The sequence below is a fragment of the Halichoeres trimaculatus genome, unplaced genomic scaffold (assembly GCF_033239565.1).
Source record: "Halichoeres trimaculatus isolate MK-OKI-2021-1 unplaced genomic scaffold, fHalTri1.1 fHalTri1_scaffold_12, whole genome shotgun sequence".
Taxonomy (NCBI): domain Eukaryota; kingdom Metazoa; phylum Chordata; class Actinopteri; order Labriformes; family Labridae; genus Halichoeres; species Halichoeres trimaculatus.
In genome coordinates this window covers 21,080,941-21,105,300 of record NW_027437190.1, presented here as the reverse complement: position 1 = coordinate 21,105,300, position 24,360 = coordinate 21,080,941, and the positions used below count along the sequence as shown (strand labels likewise).

The 24,360-nt window shown below is 41.4% G+C and overlaps 1 protein-coding gene across 1 annotated transcript; it reads right to left on the bottom strand.

Moving 5' to 3' along the window:
* Positions 1-250: 250 nt before the first annotated feature.
* On the bottom strand, positions 251-24,327 carry mindy3 (MINDY lysine 48 deubiquitinase 3). The gene is made up of 16 exons (XM_074683142.1): positions 24,173-24,327; positions 23,388-23,710; positions 22,960-23,039; positions 22,470-22,530; positions 22,144-22,368; positions 21,924-21,975; positions 21,088-21,202; positions 20,743-20,816; positions 20,513-20,592; positions 20,199-20,269; positions 18,751-18,831; positions 8,210-8,282; positions 4,914-4,986; positions 2,754-2,841; positions 1,888-1,959; positions 251-1,166 (listed from the first exon to the last, which is right to left on the bottom strand). Exons 2-16 carry the CDS (start codon positions 23,479-23,481, stop codon positions 1,017-1,019), a joined length of 1,389 nt encoding a protein of 462 aa, XP_074539243.1. The 5' UTR covers positions 23,482-23,710; positions 24,173-24,327; the 3' UTR covers positions 251-1,016.
* Between the last annotated feature and the right edge of the window lie 33 nt (positions 24,328-24,360).

Here is a 24,360-nt window from a genome sequence, read left to right as displayed (position 1 = left end):
TTCTTAAGTGACCATCAGTGTCCTGGAGATTTACACAATTACTGACTTTAAGTCTCTGGGGACAGAAACACAAGCAGGTTTGTGATTTAGTGATGAGTAGGATCCAGACAGACCTTGAAGATCCTGAAACCCAAGTTAGTCTCATGTCAGGGTCAGGATGTTATTTATGAGACAAGACAGACACACAGAGACACACACACACAGGACATATATGATTTTAAATCTATCAAGCAACACAACTTTTCAACAAAAAAGTGTTTATTCCAGAACCTTTGTCGAGTGTGAGAATAAATACATGAGCATTCAGCCAACTTCAGAGTGGTTCCTTGTGGTGCACGAAGCACGCACCAACATACAGAGCGCCTATACCAGCTTGGAATACTGCTTTTTACATTTTCAACTCTCTGTGTGTTGTGTTGGTCCCTTTATGCTGTAAACACGTAGCTTTGTGTGTGTATCTGTTTGTGTGTGAGATGAATGTGTGTGTTTGTCTGTGTTCTCATATGTGGAAGGCTTTGGTAGATTTTCCCTCGAACAGTCCTGTAGCTGGATTAACAGTAGCGTTTCACAGTCGACTGGCTGAACATGTGGTGAACACCGCGTCGCTGAACCAAACCAGTTTGCTCTCTGAACAGCGTCTCATGCTGCCTACTGCCCAACTGTAGCAGAAGGGTCAGCACAGAGCAGAGCTGTGAAAATAAACAGTCATATGAAGTTTTTTTCTTCTTTTTTAAATAATCATCAACATCCTGTGTGTCGTTTACAAGCTGTAGTGATGGAATGTGTGAGAGTGACAGAATGAATCTCAGGCATTGAAGTTTAGTCCATGTATGTGTTCCAGTCTCTGGGGTGCATTTGTGTTTTTCTCATTGTTGTACATGTGTCAGTTGTTGCATTCTGCTGACCTTACAGGGTCAGCGTGTAGAAAGGAAGCTGGAGAGGAGCAGTGGGTGTGTGAGTGTGTGCAGTAGAGGTGGTCCATCCACATACACTCACACACAAGGACTGTGTTAGTACTAGTTTAGTGACGGGGAGCGGTCAGTGGTCCACAGCAACTCGATGTAGGGCCACTTAGTTTGTAGGCAGCGCTTGACAGGAGTGTCGTCCGTCCGAACCATCGGGTCCTCAAAACCTAGCACCAAAGCTGTTCCCTCCACGTATTCCACCTGAGAACACACACAAACTTCTTCTTAGACAATCCCTTCGTAGACATCTGGACAGGATGCAAAGGATGTATGCTTGTAAATAACACACCAGTGTGCACACAAAACACAAGCACACACATTTAGCCTATATACCAGCTTCAGAGACATGTCGTCTGCAGGTCTGTGTTTCCCATCTGGAGCTATAGGAATGGAAATACCATTACTGTCTTATAGGCTGCCCTATGTGTGTGTGAGTGTGTGTGTGTGCACGCTCAAGCTTTTGTGTGGGCACACATGTGGTACCTTTCTTACACTTTCAGGTAGCGCTGTGGAAAACTGCTGCTCTCCAGACGAGACGAAACGGACAGATGAAGAAAGTGATATTCCTGAGTAACAGATTTTTGCCACCGACTTCTCCCGGTGACAATCATCCATCACACTAAGCCGGGCTAATAGGCCTGTGTTTGACCATCCATCACAGCGAGCCTGCTGACAGTGGCCTCTGTGCTGAAACCACTTGGAGAAATAGGAGGCTAAACCAGAGGCTTTTGGATGGATGGACATGCTATTAGGCTTGCAATAGCTACTGTTTGTTCTGGAGTAGCCCACAAATTTTCATGTGTGTGTGTATGTGTGTGTGTGAATGATGGCAGGAAAAGAAGAGGAGTAATGAGCACAAGGACAGAGAGGTTATGAAAAGCAACCACCATCATCAAAAATCTGCCTCAGAAAAGCGTCTTACCCTCTCGTTGTGGTTGGACTGCTTAAGCCCGTTGTAGTGGTAGATGGGAAATGAGTCTGGGATTCCTGAATCCTGAAACACAAGCAGGGAGGGGAAGTGAAAACATGCAACTCTGTTAGAGAGCGAAAGAAACTGAGGTAAAGACCCTCAGAAGCTGAACATTTTATAACTCAAACTGACACATATCTGCCTGCAAGCAATGCTTTACTTTAAGTCTCACATACTCAAATACAAATGTGTGTGTGTCTGACACAGAGCTGAAATACAGCTCTAATTACCAGAAAACAGCCAGCACTACAAAAAAAGCCCAAACAATGACAGTGAGCCAAAACACTTCCCATGGCTTTGGCTCAAAGGTGCAGAATGCTAATAGGGTGTGTTGTCTGCGAGGGTGTTCAGCTTCTCGTGTTTATATGCTGATATATGAAACCTTAGCCCTCACCCCGATCCCACGTGTGTCTGAGTGTGTGTCCAGTTGGCTAATGGTTGTATAATTTCTCTGTGGCTCAGGACCATTCCTCTACTGAGTCCCTAAAGCCCTGATCACTTTAACACAGTTCCTCTCTATCTCTCCCCCTCTCCTGTCTTCCCTGCTCACCCTGCCTAATAAAGGCGCCTCACTGCTCTCTCTAAGCATCAGATGATGGTGAACACACACACATACAAATCCACATGAGACCCCCAGATGAATGTTTTGGCTTAAAAAAAGATTGTCTACAAACCACTAAGCACATGCAGAAAATAGACATCAGTGTCAGTCAAATCTGTGAACACATTTTTTTTCCATGTGTTTTTACCATGATACGGATCAGAGGATGAGTGGAAGCTGTTTGCCATGCTGTGTGTATCTCTGAAGACACACATACCTGATCAGGGAAAAACTCCAGCAGGAATGGGCCCAGGAGAATAATGCCCAAACTCTCTGGATCCAGCTTACTCTTCACCAGACTGACACTGAGAAGGCGCAGACGTAGGAACAGAGATAGTAAGGAAGTAAATAAAAAGTCAGTACAGGAAACAAGATCCAAAATCCACAGAGAGGAAAAAAAGAAAGGACAAAAGAGAAAAAAGAAACATAGAGGTCAAATATGAGAGTAAGAGGGGGCTCTGAGGAGCTTTTCGATCAGTTCCAAAACCTTTTTATTTTGGTGCATGAAAACCGAGTCAAATTTACAATCACCTCATCACTTAGACTGGACTTGTCATGCGTGTTTTGGAGAGTGCGTGCATGTTTTCATGAATACCAGAGTCCAACTAAATATACCTCTTTCCAGACATTCCTACTTGTTAGATCAGTGTTATCATAATTCTACCATGATAAAAAAGAATCTGGTTAGATTGCCTTAAAAGGGCATTTGGACCAGGCACCAGGGAAATAAGGTTTATACCAAGACTCAGGAATGATTGTTTCTTCATCTGAGGATTTGTACGAGTAGCCTGTAGCAGGATCGGCGGGACGGCACAGAAAGCCGCGAGTGAGCCTCATGAAGCGTCAATAAGCAACAAAACTGAATCTCTTAAAGGGACAGAAATAAAAACTTCTACTGCATCCTTTGGAGAGAAGTACAACCTGATCATTTAAAAATGGAAAGGATGACAATGATCATGATACACACATAATTCTGCAAAAATAATGCCATAAATATTATTTTAGTTCAATTGATGATACTGTTAGTACCATCACACACTCGAGTGAAGGTTTGTCTGAACAGCGTGGGTCGTTTCATTTGTTACTGTTGCGGTGATCAGACCTTTGTATCATGCAGCTTCACCGAGCTAACTGGATAGTCTGGCACAGTGACAGGAAAAAAATCTCCAGTGAAAAGAAAATCATAACAATGCGCACCACAAGATGTACAGTTGAGACGAGTGTCTCTCATATGGGAACTCACTGTAAAAATGACCGCAGAGGCAACAACTAGAGAAATGGGACGCTCACATCAGTATTGTCTAGTTTATGCTTGGACAAAAGCTGAATGTCGGGATGGTTGCACATGGCTGAAATGTAGAAGAACTTAAATGTTTTTTATTTTTTAACAGTATTTTTTTTTAACAGATTTGTCCTTTATCTTTCATCACAGCCAGATTACAAACAGGGGTTTCTGTTCAGAACCATCACAAGTACAGAAAAACACATGACCAAGAGAGACTGGAACGCCTTGATGGTCTATCCCAGCTTTTCCTGAGAACTTTCTGTGATGGTTGACCACAAACAGGAGCAGTTCACTGCAAAATGTTTCAGGATCTGTAAGAATACTTAGTCACAGAAAACTTAAACACTCTAACCCCATCTTCTGTGAGTGATGATCCTGGATCCTCTGATTAATCTTTTGCTAAACATTAAAAACAATACATTTTTTTCCTCCAAGGTGGAATCCCTGCAATAACTCTCCTGTTACTAGGGGGAGGAATGAGGCTTGCTTGTTTGTACTGGGACTCTTCCCACAGGTTTGCCGTGTTGTGTTGTGATGTATCGGCCATCTGGGGGATCTGCAGAGCAGATCAGTGGTCCAGTTACCCGGCCAGGCCCACGGCTGCAGCGCTGGGGCTTATTGTTTCTCCGAAGAGAACGTGCTTCTGTTTGAAGCGGCGCTTTAAAGCATTTCCTCCCTCTTTCGCTCTTTCTTCCTGCTGTTAATGATCTCTCTCTTTAAGCCTCTGTTTTCCAACTCTCATTCCTTCCTTCACTCCTTCTTTCTTTCTTTCTCCCTCAGCTTTCATAGTGGGCTAGCTGTGGACTCACTTTATAGTAGCCTGGTAGTGAAACATGAGGAAAGGGTGGCTGACCTGGCCTGGCCATGACTTAGGAGCAGGAACTTTAGAAGCTCTACAGGTGCCACACACACACACACACACACACACACACACACACACACACACACACACACACACACACACACACACACACACACACACACACACACACACACACACACACACACACACACACACACACACACACACACACACACACACACAAAACCTGAAATACTAACACAAGCTGCCTTGAACATGCAAGCACTTACTACTCGGGCTCCGAGACAAGGTCAAGGGCTTTCATCACGTCCTCCAGCAGAGACTCTGCGATGAAGCCATTATCTGGAGAGAGAGAAAAAGAAAGGGTGAGAGACATAGGCAGAGACTAATGCACTGGCCGACCCTGGACAGAACATAAAACACAGGCTTTAGCTGAAAACTTGGGGAAACCTTCACCTACGCACATGTGGCACAAGTAATATTTACATCACACGCCCTGGGGAATGAGCTCATCTCACAAACTTAAAAAAAGCTTAAAAACCACACACAGATACACACACACTCACACACCTTGTCCTCCCTCTCTGACCTACATTCCATGGCAGTGATGATTGCTTTACCTGAGATGGAGAAGCTTTAAACACTAACATGTGGTTTTGCCCTAAAAGAATATTTGTGAGTATGTCTGTCTGTGTGTGTGTGTGTGTCCAGGCACTTTGCTTTTGTCTCACTTAAACATCAACATGTGTTCCTGTGTGGCCTGTTGTTGGGATACATGCGTAAACCCCTGGTGTGCAGTGAAGAAGATTAACCGACTGCTCGTCCTCTCTGACGTGGCTCAATCATGCCTTTTTCAGAGCCAGATGCCATCCTTTCAACCGGGAGTTTCACAGCAGAGACAGAGACGAACACACGCTCCACACAGGGACAATGACAAACACCAAATATTGGAGAACAATGTGAGACCGTGGGTTGCTGTGTGCGTATGTCTGGTGAGTCAGTGCAGTGCGTGTGAATGCGTCTGGCGCCCTCATTCCACAACACAGGGAGCTGTGCTGACTCTACATATGACACAGACAGATTTATGGTCCTTTTACACAGCACTCAACAGTGCTGCTGGCTGTAGCGTGTGTGTGTACACTGCAGAGTGTGAATGTGCGCGCACACAGTACATCACTGCTGTGTGTGTATGATGGACATTTAAAGCTGTACATCTATTGTGGTGCATGTTTGTGTCGCTGTACAAGTGTGTGTGAGAAACAGACCATATGGCTCACAGAATGTTCTGGCAGGATTTAAGATTGTGCAAAGCTGCATTCTGTGCCGAACAGACAAAAATGCGACAAAAAACAAGAGTGAAGTTTACATATTTGCTGTCTCTGTTGCTCGACCAAGCAAAACCACTTTGAGCAGGAAGAATCTGTCTAACTGTAAAATCTCTTGCACAACATGTAAAGATCTGTACACACAGGAAAGCTGTTCACACCAGATATGAAATAATGATGTTTACTCAAGCAGAGAACAGCAACTTTCACTTTGCATCAGAAGAACTTCATCTTGCAACATGGGTAACTCTTAGTGCATCCATGTTTTTGTTCTTGCCATGGCTTCTCTCCTCCTTTTCTCTTTTTTTCTATTCCACTATAAAAATTAGGGATGCACCGATTCAACTTTTCTGGTTCCGATACCAATACCTAGGCTTTGGGTATCGACCAATACCAATATCGTTCTGATAACAGTGTTTAATAATAACCTGCATGCCCTACTGTGGGATAAGACTGGTAATGTTGTAGGTAAAAGACAAAAAATGAGTAAATGGACCTAGTGGAGTTAATATTTATTTAAACTATAAAATATTTAAATGTTTATCAGCAGTTTGGTAAAAAAAAAACTATGCTTCAGAATGTGCAGAAATTAATATTCAATTGTAATATTTTTTACCCTGTAGACTGGTAATTCAGCAAAAATCAAAGAAAGTGCACAAGAGGTAACATTACAAATCAAGTATCCAAGAGCACCAGAAAAAAAAAGGGAGAAAACTGGTTGCCTGGATCAGCACCATGGATTGGCTACTTCCCACTGATACCGATCCAGCTTTGAGGGGCACCGATCCACCGATACCTGATACCTGGATTGATATCGGTGCATCACTTATAAAAACATAACTGATGCCACATTGACATGTTTCATTTCAATTCCATTCCCATCCATGCCCGCACAGAAACATACAACACTTTCATCTCCATCTAAAGACATTATCTTGCACACCCCCTGAAAGTAAGGCTGTATTTAGACCAGAAAAGTCCTTTGGTCCACTTGTTTGGTCCGCACCAAAAGCGGACTTTATTTTTTCGTTTGGTGCTGTTCGTATTCAGATTGTACTTTTTGCAAGTGGACTATATTCTGTAAACACATCCACGTGTGTGACGATCAGTGCTCTCATTGGACAGCACTGACAAAGGGCGGCACACAAAATACAGACCCGGAAATGGATAAAACGTGTGTTTGTGCTCTTATTAGAGCTGCAAAATCATTTTCAGTTTCAAGAGCAGCTCCTTCAAAGCAGGCTTAACAACACTGTTTCAAATTTTGGAACAGCGAAGACGAATGCGCGCAGCAAGGAGAAGCTATGCTCTGCGTGTCCTGACCCACAACATGCCAGCAACAGCGTGGCTAAACAGAGGACGGAGGATCAGGTATGAACCAAAAATGTTAGGTTACGGTGGCTTTATAGGCCAAAAAGGCGTATGCATCCTGTAGTTAGTTCGGATAGTCCTTGTTTTGTATTCAGACCTGCACCGGAGAACCACAAACCGCACCAGAGTTCGTTTGGAAGCGAACCAAGACCACCTCAAAAAGTGGGTCTTGGTCCGGTTGTTTGGTCCGCACCAGGGTTTGTTTGTGTCTATTCACACCTGCATGGAAAGTCCGGACCAGCGTAGGAAACGAACCCTGGTCCATTTAAAGCGGACCAAACAGTCCAGGTCTGAATAGGCCCTTAGACACAGCTGTCCTCTTTCTAAATTATTACTGTAACTGTGTCTGTGTCCCTCTCTGCATCCTTCTCCTTGCCTTTTACCCCAGTCACCTGGAAGTGGCCAAAAAGGAGGTTTAGTAAAATAAAAGAGACTTGGAAGGAGCGGGAGAGTTGACTCAGCTGTTAGAGAAGCTGATCTCACCAACCTAAACAACAACAGAGGAGATGAGAGGAGAGAAAACAGACCCTATCTGCCTGCAGAAGAAAATAATGAAGACAAGGAAGGAGAGGCAGGGAGGGCTTGGAGGTTATAAATGCATCTGCTCTACCGGGAAGACGGAGAGAGAAAGACAACAGAGACGGGATATTGTTTTCACTGTGTGTATTTGTGTAATTATCGAGACTTTGGATTGATTAAATTACATGAGTGTGCCAGAATTTTCATGTACCTGTTGTTTTAATAAGCAAATAAACGAGAACAGTCTGTTAAACAAGTGTGCAGGGGGTGAAAAGAGGGAGACGTGACTCATTAGCAACTCGACAACAGTGTGTTTATCACATATGTAACAAGAACCTGCTGGTCCTCACCTTCAGGATCAAATGACTGGAAGACCCTTCTTGCCTGTTCTGATGGGGATTCTGGGCCTACGAGGGTCATCTCCTATAAAAAGAGAGCAAGGAAGGGGAACAATGAGAGAGGATTTAATACATGAATAGAGAAAGAGAAGCAAAATGAGCAACCATGCACAAAACAATGTTAAGAAGTTTGACCAAACATAAATTCAGCACAGAAATAAGGGAATTTGTGTTCAGTAGATTTATCTGTTGTTTACCATTTGGAAGCCATTTGTGTGCCATTAAAAAACTGCCAAATCTTGTCTGCCAGTGCCATTTTCCCCCCTTTTTTTCATTTAACCTTTATTTAACCAGATAAAAACCCATTGAGATCTGGATCTCTTTTGCAAGGGTGACCTGGCTAAGAGGTCTACAGCACGTCATAATAAATAAATAGGTACGGTAAAAGGTACAATAAAAGAACGTCATTAAAAGCAGCTTCTTCTGCCTTTGATTCTTGTTTGGTGGATGAGATTATTGAAGCGACCAGGGCTTTCCAACGGTATGAGATTCTTTGCAAAGAAACATTGTTACAACAAAGAAACAATCTGCAAAACACAACTTTCCTTACTTTGTGAGTGCCAAGTTAACATCTGATTCAAGCAAGGGTAGAGGGAGTGTTACAGTAGGACAGTGAGCAGATGGAAAGAGCAGGGAGGAGAGGAAGAATTAGATCACATTATGAGGGGATGTGTTTTCATCAGTGCTGAAACATGACACGAGCTGAGTGCGGCATGAAGTGGTGATCATCTTGATCTACTGACACGCTCTGATTGTTTATGACAAGGTTTAGCAGGACTAATGTACAACACATCACTGTGAAACTATGCAGTCTTCAAACAAGACAGTACCACCCAGTGTAACCTTGTGTGTGATGCACATCTCCAGCACACTGTGCATGAATGTGTGTGTGACTTGTGAAATCTAGGAGGCGGGTGCAATCACCAGAACCTACTGGGTTATTAACTGATCTGTTGATAAAGTTAGACGGCTTGTTTTCACTCCAAACACACAATCAGGAAATTGAGCTTTACATATACAGGACTTGATTTATGAGAAGCTCAACAATGTTTGTTTGTTGCTTAAGTTTAGAATGAGATGTGTTCACAAGGGGGATCAGAAATGAGGGGGAGCAGATCTGCATGTATGAGAGGCTGCAGAGTGGACACTGATTTAATGAACAACTTAGATTCTGGCTCAGGGTGCTGTCAACAGAGGGCCTGTGAGATCATGCAAAACCCCCTCTGCTTACATTTATCCAGTTTTGGAATAACTCTCTGAAGTGTGGAGTGTCTTTCTTAAACTCTTTTTTCTACATCTGTCACTTTCCCAAATACGAAAATGCTGTTCTCTCTTAAAGGCATGAACTGCATTTAAAAAACATAAGAACACATTGAGAGAAAACAGTTTGAGATTGATGTAGGGTTGCAAAAGGGTTGAAAAGTTTCTGGTGAATTTCAAGAAAGTTTCCTAAAAAAATTCCATGGGGATTTTAGCTTGGAAATATTGGAAATTTTCAAGGTTTTATTTCCATCAACTAATTAATTTATCTAAAAACTGGATTGAGTAAAACTTCTTTGACTTTCTAACATTAATGATTTTTGTTGTTGTTTTGTGAAAATAGTCACTCTGTGACAGTGAAAATGATGACTAGTCTTTACAAGACAGTAGCCATTGAAGACAGTGAGGTCTAGGTCCTCAAAGAGTAGATAAGCACGGCCTGAAGATGAGCTGAAATAAATAATTCGACATTCTAATACCTGAATCTTTCTTTATTTTTCATCATTCATGGGTTTTGTTGTTCTGTGAAAGAAACCATTACAATTCAATGGTTCTAAAAACTAACTAGTGTCATTTATAAACATAGTCTCTGGCATATTTGCTTGTATGTTTGCTCATGGCAAATCTTAATTCATATTTATGACAGTTAGAATCAGTTGGGAAATTCCTTTTTAAGTGTCATTTATAATTATTGTCTGCTTATAACAAACCAAAATGTTTAATATGCATACATGTGTATTAACAGGTAAATGAAGTCAGTGTAATTTCCCCCAAATTCCTGTTAATTCCAATCAATTTTTGAAATTTCCCATGGAATGTTTCCAACTTTGAAAATCCTCAGAATCTTGCAACCCAAGAGTAACGTCTGTGGCAGTGTAACACAGCTTGATAGAAGATATAAAGGCAGGAAATCCACTCTACTCTGAGTTCTGCTATTAGGAGAAGGGACCATCATTTGTTGGAATATCTAACTTGTGTATATGTGCTTTGCTAAAATATTATCAAAATGTGCTCATATGCGGTCATAAATTAACAAGTTTCTTTACAGATGGTTTTAAGCTCCTGAGAGGCCACAGATCACTCAGAACTAAAAAAGAATAAAAGTAATACTATGAGGAATTTAGCTTTGAGCTGTGACAAAGGAGTATTCTCGTATGATTTGTGTTTTTCATATAAATGATGTATTTTCAGTTTTAAAATGAGGAAGACTGAGGTGTGAAACAGTGTTGTTTTATAATTTGCAAGTGTAAGGGATAAATAACAGGAAGTTCAACTGCATAAAAAAAGAAAGAAAAAAGAAAAACATAGAATGGAGGAAGTTAAAGGTCTGTCTTTACATAGGCCATGAGTGTATGTGTCTGCAAGTGTCTGTATGTGTATGATATAATTCCTTTTTAGGTAACCTATCGATGTTGCTGTGTCCTGTAAGAGAACAACAACGTGAACGAGCACAGAGGCGGTGATGTGACGTACACCAGAAGACTCAGACTAGGGAAATGACGTGTCTAAACTAGGAGGAGCTGAAAAGAATGATAAAAGGGTTTAAGGGACAAGATAGGGGGTTCTTTTACCCAGTGAATGTCTGTGAATAGGGAAAGGTAAAAAGAACCCAGATCTGTTGTACATCTTTTGGCTTGTAATCATTAAATCTCAGTATCAAAATGAGAACTGAGTCGTTCTTTTTCATCTCTTATCATCATCAACGAACACCAGGAAACAAGATGAGGGAAAAAGCACCCCGTTTCCAACACTTTCTAATCCATCTATTCTCTCACATTTTGTATAAGCAAGTATTTCTCAAACTTAATGGTTAACTTGATAACCTTTCCTCAGATAACCATGCAGCTAAGATGAACAACACATAATAAAGTGCAAAGGTATCTTAGTTTATCTCTACTTTGCACTAATAACCATGAGTATAAGCAAACAAAGAGTAGCTCAGAGACAGAAGGAGCAAGTGTGGAGGCGAAAGTCAAGGAGTTCTCACCGTTTTTCCCTTCAAGTGAGGAAGACAACAAAGCGCTGGACAAACACACTGTGTTTTTGAAAAGCAATTGAACCCTGCTCATCTTCTTTAGCTGCCCTTTATTAAAGCTTGAGCCTCAGATCTGCGCGGGCTGCTAGGGTTTCATAGTCCACTTATGACTCTGTATTCAGGGCTTACTGAGGGATGGGGGGGTTCAGTGGGACACTACAGGCAGAGATGACTCCCAGCTGTTGACTCTCCAGCTGCAAAGAAAAACATGCATAGACCAGTGTACACGTTCTCTCACACTGCTCCGTTGCATGGAGTAGAACAGGGTCCTGGTGTGTTAACATTACAGGCACCATAAATCTGACAGTGGATTTGTCATTAGCATGATATGTCTGTGCTGCAGTTACAGGGGGTGAAAAAAGGTCATTTTGGTGTCCCAGGAGGAGTGAAGTGCTGAAAAAGTTCCTTCATGGCTGACTACATGTAAGAGATCAGTGTTTGTGTGGGATGACATAAGTTATCTGTGTTGAAACTTGAACTTCACAGATATTACACCAAGAAAACTGTACACACGCACTGAAAACATCTCTCATTTTAAAGTGATGAAAAGCTAAATGGTCCTTAATTCTGATACAACATCCTTCAAGCTCAATGTGCCACATGAACCAGAGTGCACTTACACAATTTATCATCTTGGAGAAAAGCAAAGTTACAGCACGTGTACATCACCCAGTGGACCACAGTTACTGGATGCCAACAGTTAAACAGAAGACAAACACTTGTAAGTAGTCATCAACAGGCTGAACAAAACAAAACACCTAATCATTTACCGTCTGAACAAACTAATATGGGGCTAATGAACACCCAAGAACAGAAAAGGACAATGACTCACGTGAGGATAAGATCATGAACATAGGAACAGACAAGATCGCTGCAGAAATTACATGTGTGTGTGTTTGTGTGATGACAGGTCTAGCTGGCTGCTTTGATCTCTGTTTTATTAGAGGCCTGAGGAAGATGCTGCTGAGTAGGAAAACATGTCATGGAGTTAGCCGACTCCACAGGGAAGGTGTATGTAAGTGTGTGTTTTTTTGTGTGTGTCAGCGTTTATTTCCCCCCAATTCCACTGTGTGTCTGCGTGTCTGTGTCAGAGGAAGAATTGGTGCACAATTAAGCCTGTCCCCTGCTGGAAATTTGTTTGTTAAGACTGGAAAACAAGACAGTTTCTATTCCCTGAACTGGTGCAAATATTCATACTTAGAGATTTAGTGGAAACATGCTCATTTGCACTTCTGCACCGGTGCCAGGTCCTTTGTGCCTCACAAAATTAAGGAGCACATTCCAGTCCTTGCAGTTCGACAGCAAAAACAAGCTCCTCTCCATATGAACAAAGCAAGAAAAACACAGACATCCAGCTCCCCAAGGACTTATATACACAAAGTAATTCAGAACATTTGTTCCAAGTAAAACCACAATTCTTATTTTCTTAATTCAAACATGACAGCCAAATCTAAAATGACAAGAGGGCTTTGTGCATATTGGGTATGATGCAGTTTTGACAGTGAAGCCTGGACTGACACATCTAAACTTGTCTCATTACATCTGACTAATCTGAGCTTTACAGAAAATGTGAATGTGATCCCCTATTTATTCTTTAACTTTTTATATACTTAGAAGAGGCAACCCCTAACCTCACCTTGGTTCCTCTGCACCTATGTTGTTCTCTCCACACCAGACTTAGTGGCTCTCTCAGGTCCACAGCTCATGCCCTGAAGGCTTTTTACCCGTTTCTTTTCTTTTTCCCTTGCTCCATTTTACCCCCTTTTACCAGCCTCTTCCTGTGCTAAGTGGGCACTCCAGGTTTGGAGTGTTTCCTCCCCTCTAGCCCTTGACATTTTCTTCCATTCTTCCTTGTGTCTTTCATCCTTTATCTCCTGCTACAGGTAGCTACTTTGGGAAAAGACAGGTAGCTATAGTGTGGTGCTAGAGTTACTCTTTCTTTTCCTGTGGTCCACCCAAAGAGCTTTTGTTTGTGCTGAGAGGCTCTGAGTGGCCATAGAATACGTCTGAAGGGATTGGTTTCAAGACAACAAAGCAGAGGTCTCGGACAGTGTCTCCTGTCTTGTTCCTAACAGGCAGCGACAACCGTACTACATGACAGGCAGAGGATGGGGCCTGTTTGTATGATGTGCTTTTATGTACAGTGTTTTTACATTTGTTCTGTTTACTTTAACCAGTCTGCATCCCATATGATTGATGAGGACAGAAAACAATAAGAAACCTGTCTCTTGTTCTACATAAAACAAGGATGTAACATCTACTGCGTGTGTATGCATTTCAGGTGTGACAGACAGGACAGAGAAGTGATTAATGGAGCTGTCTGAGACGAGAAAGACTGTCTCTCCAGAAAGAGAAGGAGACACCAGAGGACAGTGTTATCACGTAATGATGGGTTCTATGACAGAAAACAACACACGGGGGAAAAAGATAATAATGCAGCACACACACACAAACACAGAAAGCTTTTCTTTGCAGTACAAAGGCCTTTGATCCGAGCTGTCAAAGATTATTAATGCCTGTTAATGTACACCTCTTTGTAATTTTGCAGTTGTGTGGCCCACACCCTGTGATCAAATGAAAGGCAGAAATCAATCCCTTTCAGTGAAAGTAAAGAAGTCCAATGTTCTGACACGATCCAGCAAGAGTTTGATTATTTGTCACATTCAAGTTAAATAACATGAATTTTACATAATTAACCCTGAACCAAGATATTACTTCATTTGTTCCTGTGGCAAAAATGATATTTACCATCTGACTGTGACCAAAAACTCTCATTATAGCTTACTTGATTTGTTACGAAAGTTTTTACCATTTGTTAAATGACTTAATTTAGAAGTCCGATAAGTCTTGGTAAATACACATCCACATGAACATTTTTCTTTGTGATCGATGTGGTCTTAAATGCCTGATTTCACAGCGTCTTGCAGTAAAAGTTGCAACATTTGTAACCTGAACACAACATTTGAAACATAGCTTCTGATTGGTAAAAAAAAATACAAGCCTCTGTTGGAATGTTGGAAGGGCCGGTTTCCACCAACAGTGATTAATTGACTGACAAAAAAAAAAAAAAAAAATTAAGCTCAGAGTTTTCAACACCAACTGTTCTTTTATCAAAAAACAGCCCCCCCTTTTTCACAGTGTTGGGTTTAAAAATAGAACAACTTTTGTAAATCTGCTGTGCTCGTCAACGCCACTTCTCAATCCCCTGCCAACCAACATTTAAAGGGGTGGGACTTATAACAACTAGTGCAACACCCAACACCCTATTTTATTTCCTAATGTGGCTCTGCAGCTTATGCTATGACAAAATTTCTAACTTTGTTCTTTATGTACTATTTATTTTGCAAATTAACAGATAACCCATTTTCACCAAAAAAAACGTGTTCATTAGGTGCTAGTTTTAAGTTGGTTCTAATCACATTCTTCTGAGGAACTGGTTTGGTTTTCCATTGGCAAGGAGCCAAGTTGGAACCACATCATTACATCACGATAAAAGGTCAGTACTATGTCACTGTATACATTGCCATTTACTCCAGGGCACCTGCGCTTTATGAAAGCCCGCAAAGCAACAATGGAGGAGTTCACTGTATGCATGCACTGCTGCTTCAGTTTCCCCTCCATTTCAAGTTTTGAATGAGAAATTCTGACAACATAACAGACTAATTGCTGTGCAAAAATGTCTGTTTTCCACTGCTAATCGTTGGTTATGGTAACCCTGCCCCTGTACCCTGATGTAGTCAGTGCTTTGCTCTTGCCCAGCAAAGAGTTGATGTTTGCTAAGCACCAGTTTCAGCTCCTGGAGCTGGCGCTCTGTTGCTGGAAACACAAAAAAAATGATGCTAACCCAGACACTAGCCTTGAGCTAGCATGTTGAAAAGGTTACAATTAGAGCTAATGAGAAGGGCTGTGAATGCTCTGGATTGTTGGCAGTGCAAGCACAATGCTGTCAGTGGAAACAGGCCCTAAATTTCTAGCATGCCGGGCTCTGAATATGTTTAAGCCAAAGTATTTAGATATCGTGTCTTTGTAAAGACGTAAAGGTACACACTGAAGCAGACCCAAGGGGAAGTTGCTGAGATTGAGTAAAACATGATTAAGGCTTGGTTGAAATTGCACAATTTTACTAAACTTCCTTGAAGGAATGTTATGAAATATAAACCAGTGTTAAGAATCGGCAAATCTTGTCAATATTGAGGGCTCTTTGACAAAATACTCTATGGTTTATGAGCTTTGACACCTGAGCTAATCACACTCCTCAAAGAAAGCTTTGGCTGAACCCTAAAAAGCCATGCTGGATACAATAAATTTACTGTGCTTTACTCAATAAAACTTCACAGGGGCAAATAAACTCACATCACTTGTTGCAGCATAGCTTTTGCTTTAAAGTCCTGCTTCTTGCAGGTCCATGAAGGAATCATGAATTTGTGCGTTCATACAGAAGCTGGAGTCTTAGGGGAAACAGAGCGCCACAGCGGCTGCTCTCCCTCCTAGTAAATCACTGACCCTGAACACGACTACTGTACAAACACACACACAAAGACACACTTGTAACTCTCCAGAGATACCGACACACAGCCTGTGTACCTCATCACTCAGTAAGAGAAGAGGAAAGAGTGATGAGAAATGTCACAAGAGGATCCGCCCCTCCCCCTTGCCCTTTCCTGAGTGACCGCTGCCACATGCTTTAAAGTGCATCCTTCCCTTTCTACTTCCTTTCTTCCTCCTTTCTTCCCATGAGGGACCACTAATCTGAAGAGGTTGGCCAAGATGCATTGAGGAATCTTTTTCTTGGGCATCTGGCCTGCTGTACACTGGAGAGGGTAATAACTTCAAAGACATGAGGAGGAAAAGGAAGGAAGAGAGAATCTTTTTTTAAACATCGTGCTTGATATGTCCCATCAATCACACAACCTCCTCTTCTTCTGTCTTTCTTCCCTTTTCCTTCTTCTGGTGTTTCAGAGACTCTTATCCAAAAGCAGATCCCGTTTCATGCCTTTATACAAACTCAGCCTGCTTCTCTCTCACACACACACACTCACATGCTCTGCATGGCAGAGAGTGTGGGGGTGTTGTGTGTCGGGATCAGAGATGGTGAAATGGCCTTTGTGTAGGTAGATTAGATAAAAACACTAATGCTATTAAGCTGATAGTCTGAAAGCCACAGTCCCAAACTGACAGCGACTCGAGGGAATACACACCCGTCCCCAGTGACAGTCAGGAGGAGCCGCTGACACATCAGAGGCAGAGATCAGGTTTTCTGCTTTTGTGGGGATGGCTCCATATATCTGAGCTAAAAGCCTCCAAAACAGGTAGAGAGTATTTTTGTATCATGGCGCCTGGGAAATGCTTCAAGTCAGTTCTAAACATAGATTTCCTTTCACTGGGTGCCACTCGGTGAGGTCCACCAGCAGGGCACCCTCTTTGCCCCGAGCCTGCCTTTTAGCCTTAAGGCTCGAAGCTTTAGAGCCGGCCTGGTGGAGCGTCAGCCAGTATGTCAGAACATATGCATGCATGTGCACCATTCAAGTGCTCAACTGCGTTCACAGTCTCCAGTGGGACAAATGGAACCAGATGGGAACCCTGGAATCACATTCCCTACAGGAAGCAATCCACCTGAAGCCACACATACATACACACACAACACTTTTGCTAATCAGGATTAGGTTCCCCCTCTGCTTTGGAATGTGTGTTGAAGACTCAGACTGAGCGTGTGTGTGTATATGTGAACATGTCACAAGCGCCAGGGGAGTTGTACCAATCGGTAAGTCATCAGTGCATGCATGACGACTTTGGGTCATCACAGAGCTAACATATGATCCACTCACAGAGCTGGCTTGAGCTTCATGCATGTAACTGAGCTTTTAATCAATGGCATATTAAAGGGTGTGGCATTATGATGGAGATGACTGCCTCTTCCTCTCTGGTGCCATTTTCATATGAGCAAGGGGAATCAATTTGCAACAAGCAACCCTACTAGCCTAGTGCAGAGTGCCCAGCAATGTATTACATGGCATGTTGGCTGACAGTGGTGATAAACAGCCTTATTTGGGTAATTGTGCAGATGTGCTTGAACTTGAACAGTGATCTTTGTACCTTTCCTAAAAGCTAACTTCCTCTCACAGTTATGGGTTTACTTTCTAAACCCAGTGGCATGCCTGGCATTCCCTTTTATATGCAGGTCACTGCTCCAGGATAACTTGTTCTTTTGGAGGAACTTAAAAATAGAGAGCCTAAGATTTTTCTCACAATGTGCTGTATTAAAGTTTTATTTTCAGGGCCATGATTTGTCTTGACTCAAAGGTTGCCACAGATTTGTCAAACATTAGCCTCCTTAATGTCACAGGAGCATTAACTCAGGGCTTAAGGTTAATGTGAACTAACAACTTAAATAACCAACTGATATAAAATTAAGCAAATCCAAGATTCAAAATTATTCAACATGTGGCTGATTACTAAAGCAGTGATGTGACTGAAAACCATTAGAAACATTGAGTCCTTTTGACTTCCAGACTGGGGTTTTACCATCAAAATCTTATCATTTATTTATTATTGCATTCTCTTTCTCCTTTCTAATGTGTGCTGACTCCAGTCATTAACAGCATGTTTTCTTGCTTCATGTTTTTACATTTCTGAGAAAAGATTTTAGTCTCAAATTTTTTCCATATGTCCTAACTTTGCAGGAAACACTGACAAGAAACAAAAAAAATGTGTTGTCCATATTGTTGGAACTGAATGGGGTAGTTAGACAGAAGCTGGAAGTAAATGGAGGCTCTAATTGGAGTCCAGCTTTAGCACTTTACATCACGACCAAACATTAAAAAACTACATTTTGTTTATCTAATCACAGATGTTTGAGAAATTGAAACACTCTTTCTTTTTGGCTTGCATGTGAGGAAGCCTTGGTGTGCATGTGTGTGTGTGAGAGCTTTTCTTCTCTCTAATGCTGGATAGGTGAAAAGCCAAGAAACAGTACTGGCCATATAAGACCATCTCTAGTGTTCATTTTCCCCCTCCCCTTTTCTCCCCTCTTTTATTCCCCACATTGATATCTGACCTGAAATAAATTAAACCTGTTAAGCACATTCCATATTTTGTTTTTTCTAACCTGGTGAGGAGACAGGCTTGTGCTACACACTGTGTGTGTCTGCGCAAGTGATATATGTGTTTTAGTATGTATAGATGCATATGTTGAACTTGCCTTTGTGAAAAACACAGAGAGGTGAGTTTCACTGCCAAGGATCCAAACAGGGAACTTAGGAGACTTGAGGAATGCCCCGACCTGAAACACACAAACACATGCTTAGAGGCCATGTGAAACAAATGAGTGTCTATTTTGAGTCTTTTACATCTTAAATCAAAAACCATAAAAAATGTACTTGTGTCTATTTTTTATGAGGTATATGATATTTCAACAAAGTTCAAATATCAAACTTTGTAAGCAGTATGCCACTTCCCTAGATTTTCAACAAATAGTAGAGTAATGTGAGCAGAAATGATAACACATTTTCACTTTACACCTCCTTCATCATCTACTAGTTGCAGCTTCATCTCCAGCCGTAGCTTGATTGCTTTACATGAAAAATAAACAAAATTCATGAACAGTGCACATGCAAGTTTATTTTTACAGATTTGACATAAAATGCTCCTTAACAGCCCTGCAGTTTCTTTGGCATCCACTTTCTTGTTATTCACTAATTGAAACTGCTCCCTTTGTCTATTTGAAGAGCTCATCTTCCAACTCCAGCTTAGCTAGGCTTTCTTGTGGTTCCAATGACAAATAAATGATAATTCTCAACAACATTTCAATGTATAGAGTTACATTATAAACTGATTTTGTGACCTATGTTAACAAATGTGTGCTTTCATCCATGAATGCCACAAAGTGGAGTGAGAAAAAGGGGAGGTTACACTTGGCCTGTTGGGATGTTTTGTCCAAACACATATTTTCACACGGGAGCTTTCACTGTAGTTTATGTTCACATATTGGATACATCCTGGATCTCAGCGTCACAGTAGCACTGGGTATTTTGGTGTTTATTTGTTTCCAAGAAAGGGTACCTCATTAAAATTGACATCAGCTGAGAAGATGACTGTATTTGTGTTGTTTTACCTGCTTCATCGTACAAACATGGCAGCAACAGTGTGGTCAGTTTTAAATGTTACAAATCCCTCTCAAAACGACCACAAACCACAACATTGACTATGATGAAGGTGGAGCTGAGGGCAGTTTGACGCTGGACATTATGACTCAAGTTTATCAGCTGCTTTGACGCTTTGTGCTTCTATGGTGACACTGAAAAAGTCTGCACCACTTTTAAGCTGAATGGTTGTACAACCTGCACCACTACTGTCTATAGTGAACGACTCTTTGACTTACAGTGTGGCACAGGAGACGTTCTGAGCAAGGGGCACACTGCTTCCAAATGTGTAAAAATCTTGTATGTTCCTGCCTCACACATTGAAGACCAGCATTACAAGGCCTCAGAAGAAAACACAAGACTCATGTGGACTGATAAGGAAGTAAGGAGTTGCAAAAAAACTGAAAAAATGAAAGCTACAAAATTTTTGGCACAAGCACCGTGAACAACCTTGGATTGCATGCTTATACTTCCCCTCAATTTTGGGGGGAACTTGTTCTGTCCTTACCTTGCAATAGCGAAGTGATTCCATAAGCGTGAGGAACCCGACTGAAGCTTGTTTATGAATACCATGCAGTTCTAGAGGAGAGGATAGAAAAGTGCAGCACAATCAGAATCCACTAAAATATGGCAAACTAGGGTTAATTTGATCTTTTTATGCATTTCTGTGGACTAGAAGAATAACTGCCCTCTGGTGGATATGGTTAAAATCTGGGGCAACAAAATAGAGAAATGTGAGCATGTCTACAGTATGTGCATAAATTGAATATTGTGCTTGGTGTGTGTGCGTGTGTGTCAGCAGTAATTTCTCGGAAGTCTTACTCATGCCAGAGCACTCTCTGTCTCCATCCCAGACATTTGAGACAGCATGTCCTGTCACAAGGAGGTTCACCAGACTCTGGCTGTAAAAAATAGATAAGAAAAGAGACATCAAAAGAAAACATAAAACAAGCTGTCTTTTTTTACCACACAAAAACAAGCTTGTAGTAATTTATAACCTTTAACATAAGTCTAACGATGAGGAGTACTGATGAAATGAGGTGTTTTCCTACCTTCCATGGCCATGCACAGGGTCAATAAGAGGCTCCATTGTGTCCTGGATCTCATTTCGAATGTTTTCTATGCCCTGAAGACAGAGAGTCGGGAAAAACAAATCTGCTTTCAATTTTTGTGTTTGGACATTGATGCAACACACAAAAATGACTTCAAGTGATAAACATAATAGTTTAGAGCTAAATGATAAAATAAAAATCATATTTTTGGTTTAAAGCTTTAAGATTAAAGACTTGATGTACAAGTTTGTTAAAAAACACTCATTAAGTGCATTTAAAAACATTATTATTTGTAGGCAGTCTTTTGTTTCCATTTATGGATTTCCCTTGTTTTAAGTTCTTTACCTTGGTAAGGATTACTGAGTAGAGGAAAAGCAAAACTCCACAGCACCCCCTCCAGGTGTGGTAGAGAGACAGCACCTCCTCTCTTAGACTGGACACTGACACTACAGTCCGCTTACTGAAAAAAGACAAAATGACACAGAGATTTTCCATATATCCAAAACTGCAGACCATTTGCTGGATTGTGAGGTTAGTAAAACTGTTGTACAAATATTTTTTCCTGTGCCAAATAAAAAAAATAGTTTGGGTCAAATATCAATTAACCTAAGAGGACAGAGGATAGGTTAAGGTCTATACCAAACTTCTGCCTCACCTTGGAAGCTTACGAGTTGAACTGTCAGTTTAATTTAGTATTCACTTCTTCACTGTGAGCCTGCCCTGCTTTTTTGCTGACTGCAGTCTCAGCTGCCAGTATGCTGTGTGATGAGGTTACAGAAGTCCTCTACCAAATGCAGAATTGCATTCGTTAAGTCTGTGCATGTGTGACAGAGTGAAAGTATGCGTGTAAGAAAGGTTGTGAGAGGTAGTTTTTTTTATGAGGCAATCAGCAAAAAGGCTGAGTCAGCAACTCTTAAGGACAGTGATACAGCTAATCCAATGTGAGAGCCAATTCCTGCAGACAAGATGAATCAAACACAGCCCCTTACACACCCTCCCATGATGCTATCTTCTGAGAAATACGTATTTCTCCATCCCATAAGAGCAGCCATATAATAAGAACCATACCTCTTAAAACCCACAGTGTTATTTAATTTCAAGATGATCTGCTTTAGGGACAGACAGTCACGCTATCAAGATGCAAAATGTTTGCTCGGGTTAGAATATTAAGTGTCACTTACTGCAAAACACTGTGAAATTGCTCAAAGCCAAGGTCCTCAGCAGCCAATGCAGCTAGGCACAAGAAAAAAAACAAACACTTCGCAAACACAGTAAAAACTCAGCATACATTTAGTCATTTTGTAATTCCAGGGTTCAGTGAATACGCGAGTATCCATTTGTGTGTGTGCCACAATTCCAACTTCACATGCCAAACAGGGATATATCAGAAGAAGTACTTACTGGGTTGCTGCTCTTGTGGTGGCTGGCTGCTTTCGGGCTCTGGCAGGTCCTGTGTTAGCGACTGTGACTGTGACTGGGGTTGTGTTTGGGTATTAGTGTGTGTGCTAGTGTGCGGGATCTGTCCCTTGGCCCAGGTCACCAGGCAGAACTCTGTGGCTGGGCTGGGGCAGGCAGACTCTAGGATTTCACTCAGTGTGGTACACAGTGCTGTTTTCTGCTCTTCCTCTGAAAGAGAAAAACATTCAAAATGTATGACGGAGTAGGAAGGTGACCTGTATAAATCATTATCAAAAATTAAATCTGATGTGTTTCCACTGAAAATTTACCTGACATTTGTCTCCAATTTGGACTCTCTCTATTGAAGAGAATGTTTTTCAAGAAAAAAGCCTGCAAAAAAACAACCTCAGTTTGTAAATTCACAAAACTTCTTTAAGGTTCACAGACTTCAGTTTTAATTTAGAGAAGTTCATCCCAAATGACAATAAGTCATTGATTTTTTTAGCTTTTAAATAATTAAACAACTCTTTTTATTCTTAAAACTAAGGGTATCATCATCAACAACAATTGCTACGAAGTATAAATGACTGTGCCAGGAGGCTTTCTTCAGGAGTTTGTGGAAGGAACATATTAAACAAGAAAGCAAAATACTGACTACAGCATTAACCCATGTTTTTTTTTTTTTAAGTATATAAAATTTCAACACATGCAGCATGTACACAGTATGAGACGATTGGACACTAAGAGACTATGGTGGTTATAGTGGTTATAGTGACCTGAATGTTTTAAAAAAGGTAAGACAGTTCAATTACACCATACCTGAACAGGTGCAATGACAGCACACGGTCCTCCTTCAAACTGTTCCAGGGCTGTGTGCTCATTCTCACTGAATACAAACCCTGTGGTTAAGAAAAAAACACAACATATTCTGCCAAAAATGCAACTTCTTTTACAAGAACATTTTTGGATAGTTTCACCTCACACAGCACACACATCTGAAAGCCATGAACAATTCAAAATGCTATTTGAGCAAACACAGGTTCAACTCAAGAGGAAGAAAGATTAGGTGCAATATTCAAATGACCCACGTCCACCACAATAAGGTATTCTGGTGTTTATCTGGCCTTAAACTAGAGACAACAATTTCATAATAAAAATGACATGATGTAGCCTTTTCGCTTAGAGATGAGTTTAGTTGGTTTTACAGCCCTGATATTCATTAAACATGTTGAGACAATATATCATACCTTGGGTCCATCTACGGAAGATGGATGCAGAGACTCCACCACTGGAGGGTCTCCCCCACACCAAGTCCACCACCTCTTTATTTAGATCCGACATGACAACTTTCAAAGATGGAAAATCCACAAGCACCTCCTCGTCCAATAGGCACGACAGGACTAAAGAGGTCTGTCAAAGCCAACTCTTTCCGATGTTGATAGTCCACTTCCCTCGGCAGGTCGAGCCTGTGGCATTGGCCACAAGCTACCTGTGTGACACGACACAGTCTGACTCTCGTGGCAGGCAGCAAACTGGCGGGTAGGAATGACATCAACGTAGCCACCACAGCCTGTAGGGTGAAGGATGCATATAACATGGGAATCGTGGGAAAAACCATATCGTGTTATGGCACTGACACATATAAAATATTAATATATTCACAGATAAAGAAAGAGCTGCAACCTCGAATGATCAAGTATCAAAACAGCTAACCACTGCGTTAATATTGAGCCGTTATGGCAGTTTGCTTAAAATAAAAGTACTAACAGAAAGTACTGATAAGGACATACGCTACGTCGTATCTATGGCACATGTAGGGCTTATTATAGTGAACACCGTAGCCATGCTACATCTAAAGAGCTGAGTTGGCTTGGTAACTGTTTATGTCAGCAGTTAGCATTAGCTTCGGCACTAGCAGCTAAGCTTTCAATGCTTTGTCATTCAATTGCTTCTGAGGCTGCAGCTGTGCCAAGAGTGGCTAAATTTATTCATGCAGCCTTTCAATTGAGAAATAACTTTAAAGCTTAATTACCTTAGTACACAGAAGAGTAGTAGGTTTTTGTATTGGTTTTATATTTTGGTAGCAATTTCACTATCATCGTCGTCTCTGCCATTCGTTTATTTACAACGGAGTTGTGAAAAAAAAGTGCGTTCATTTGACGTGACCGCCCATTGGTTGAAATCCAGAAAGTTCCAGATGCGTCAAGGGGTAGAGGCTCA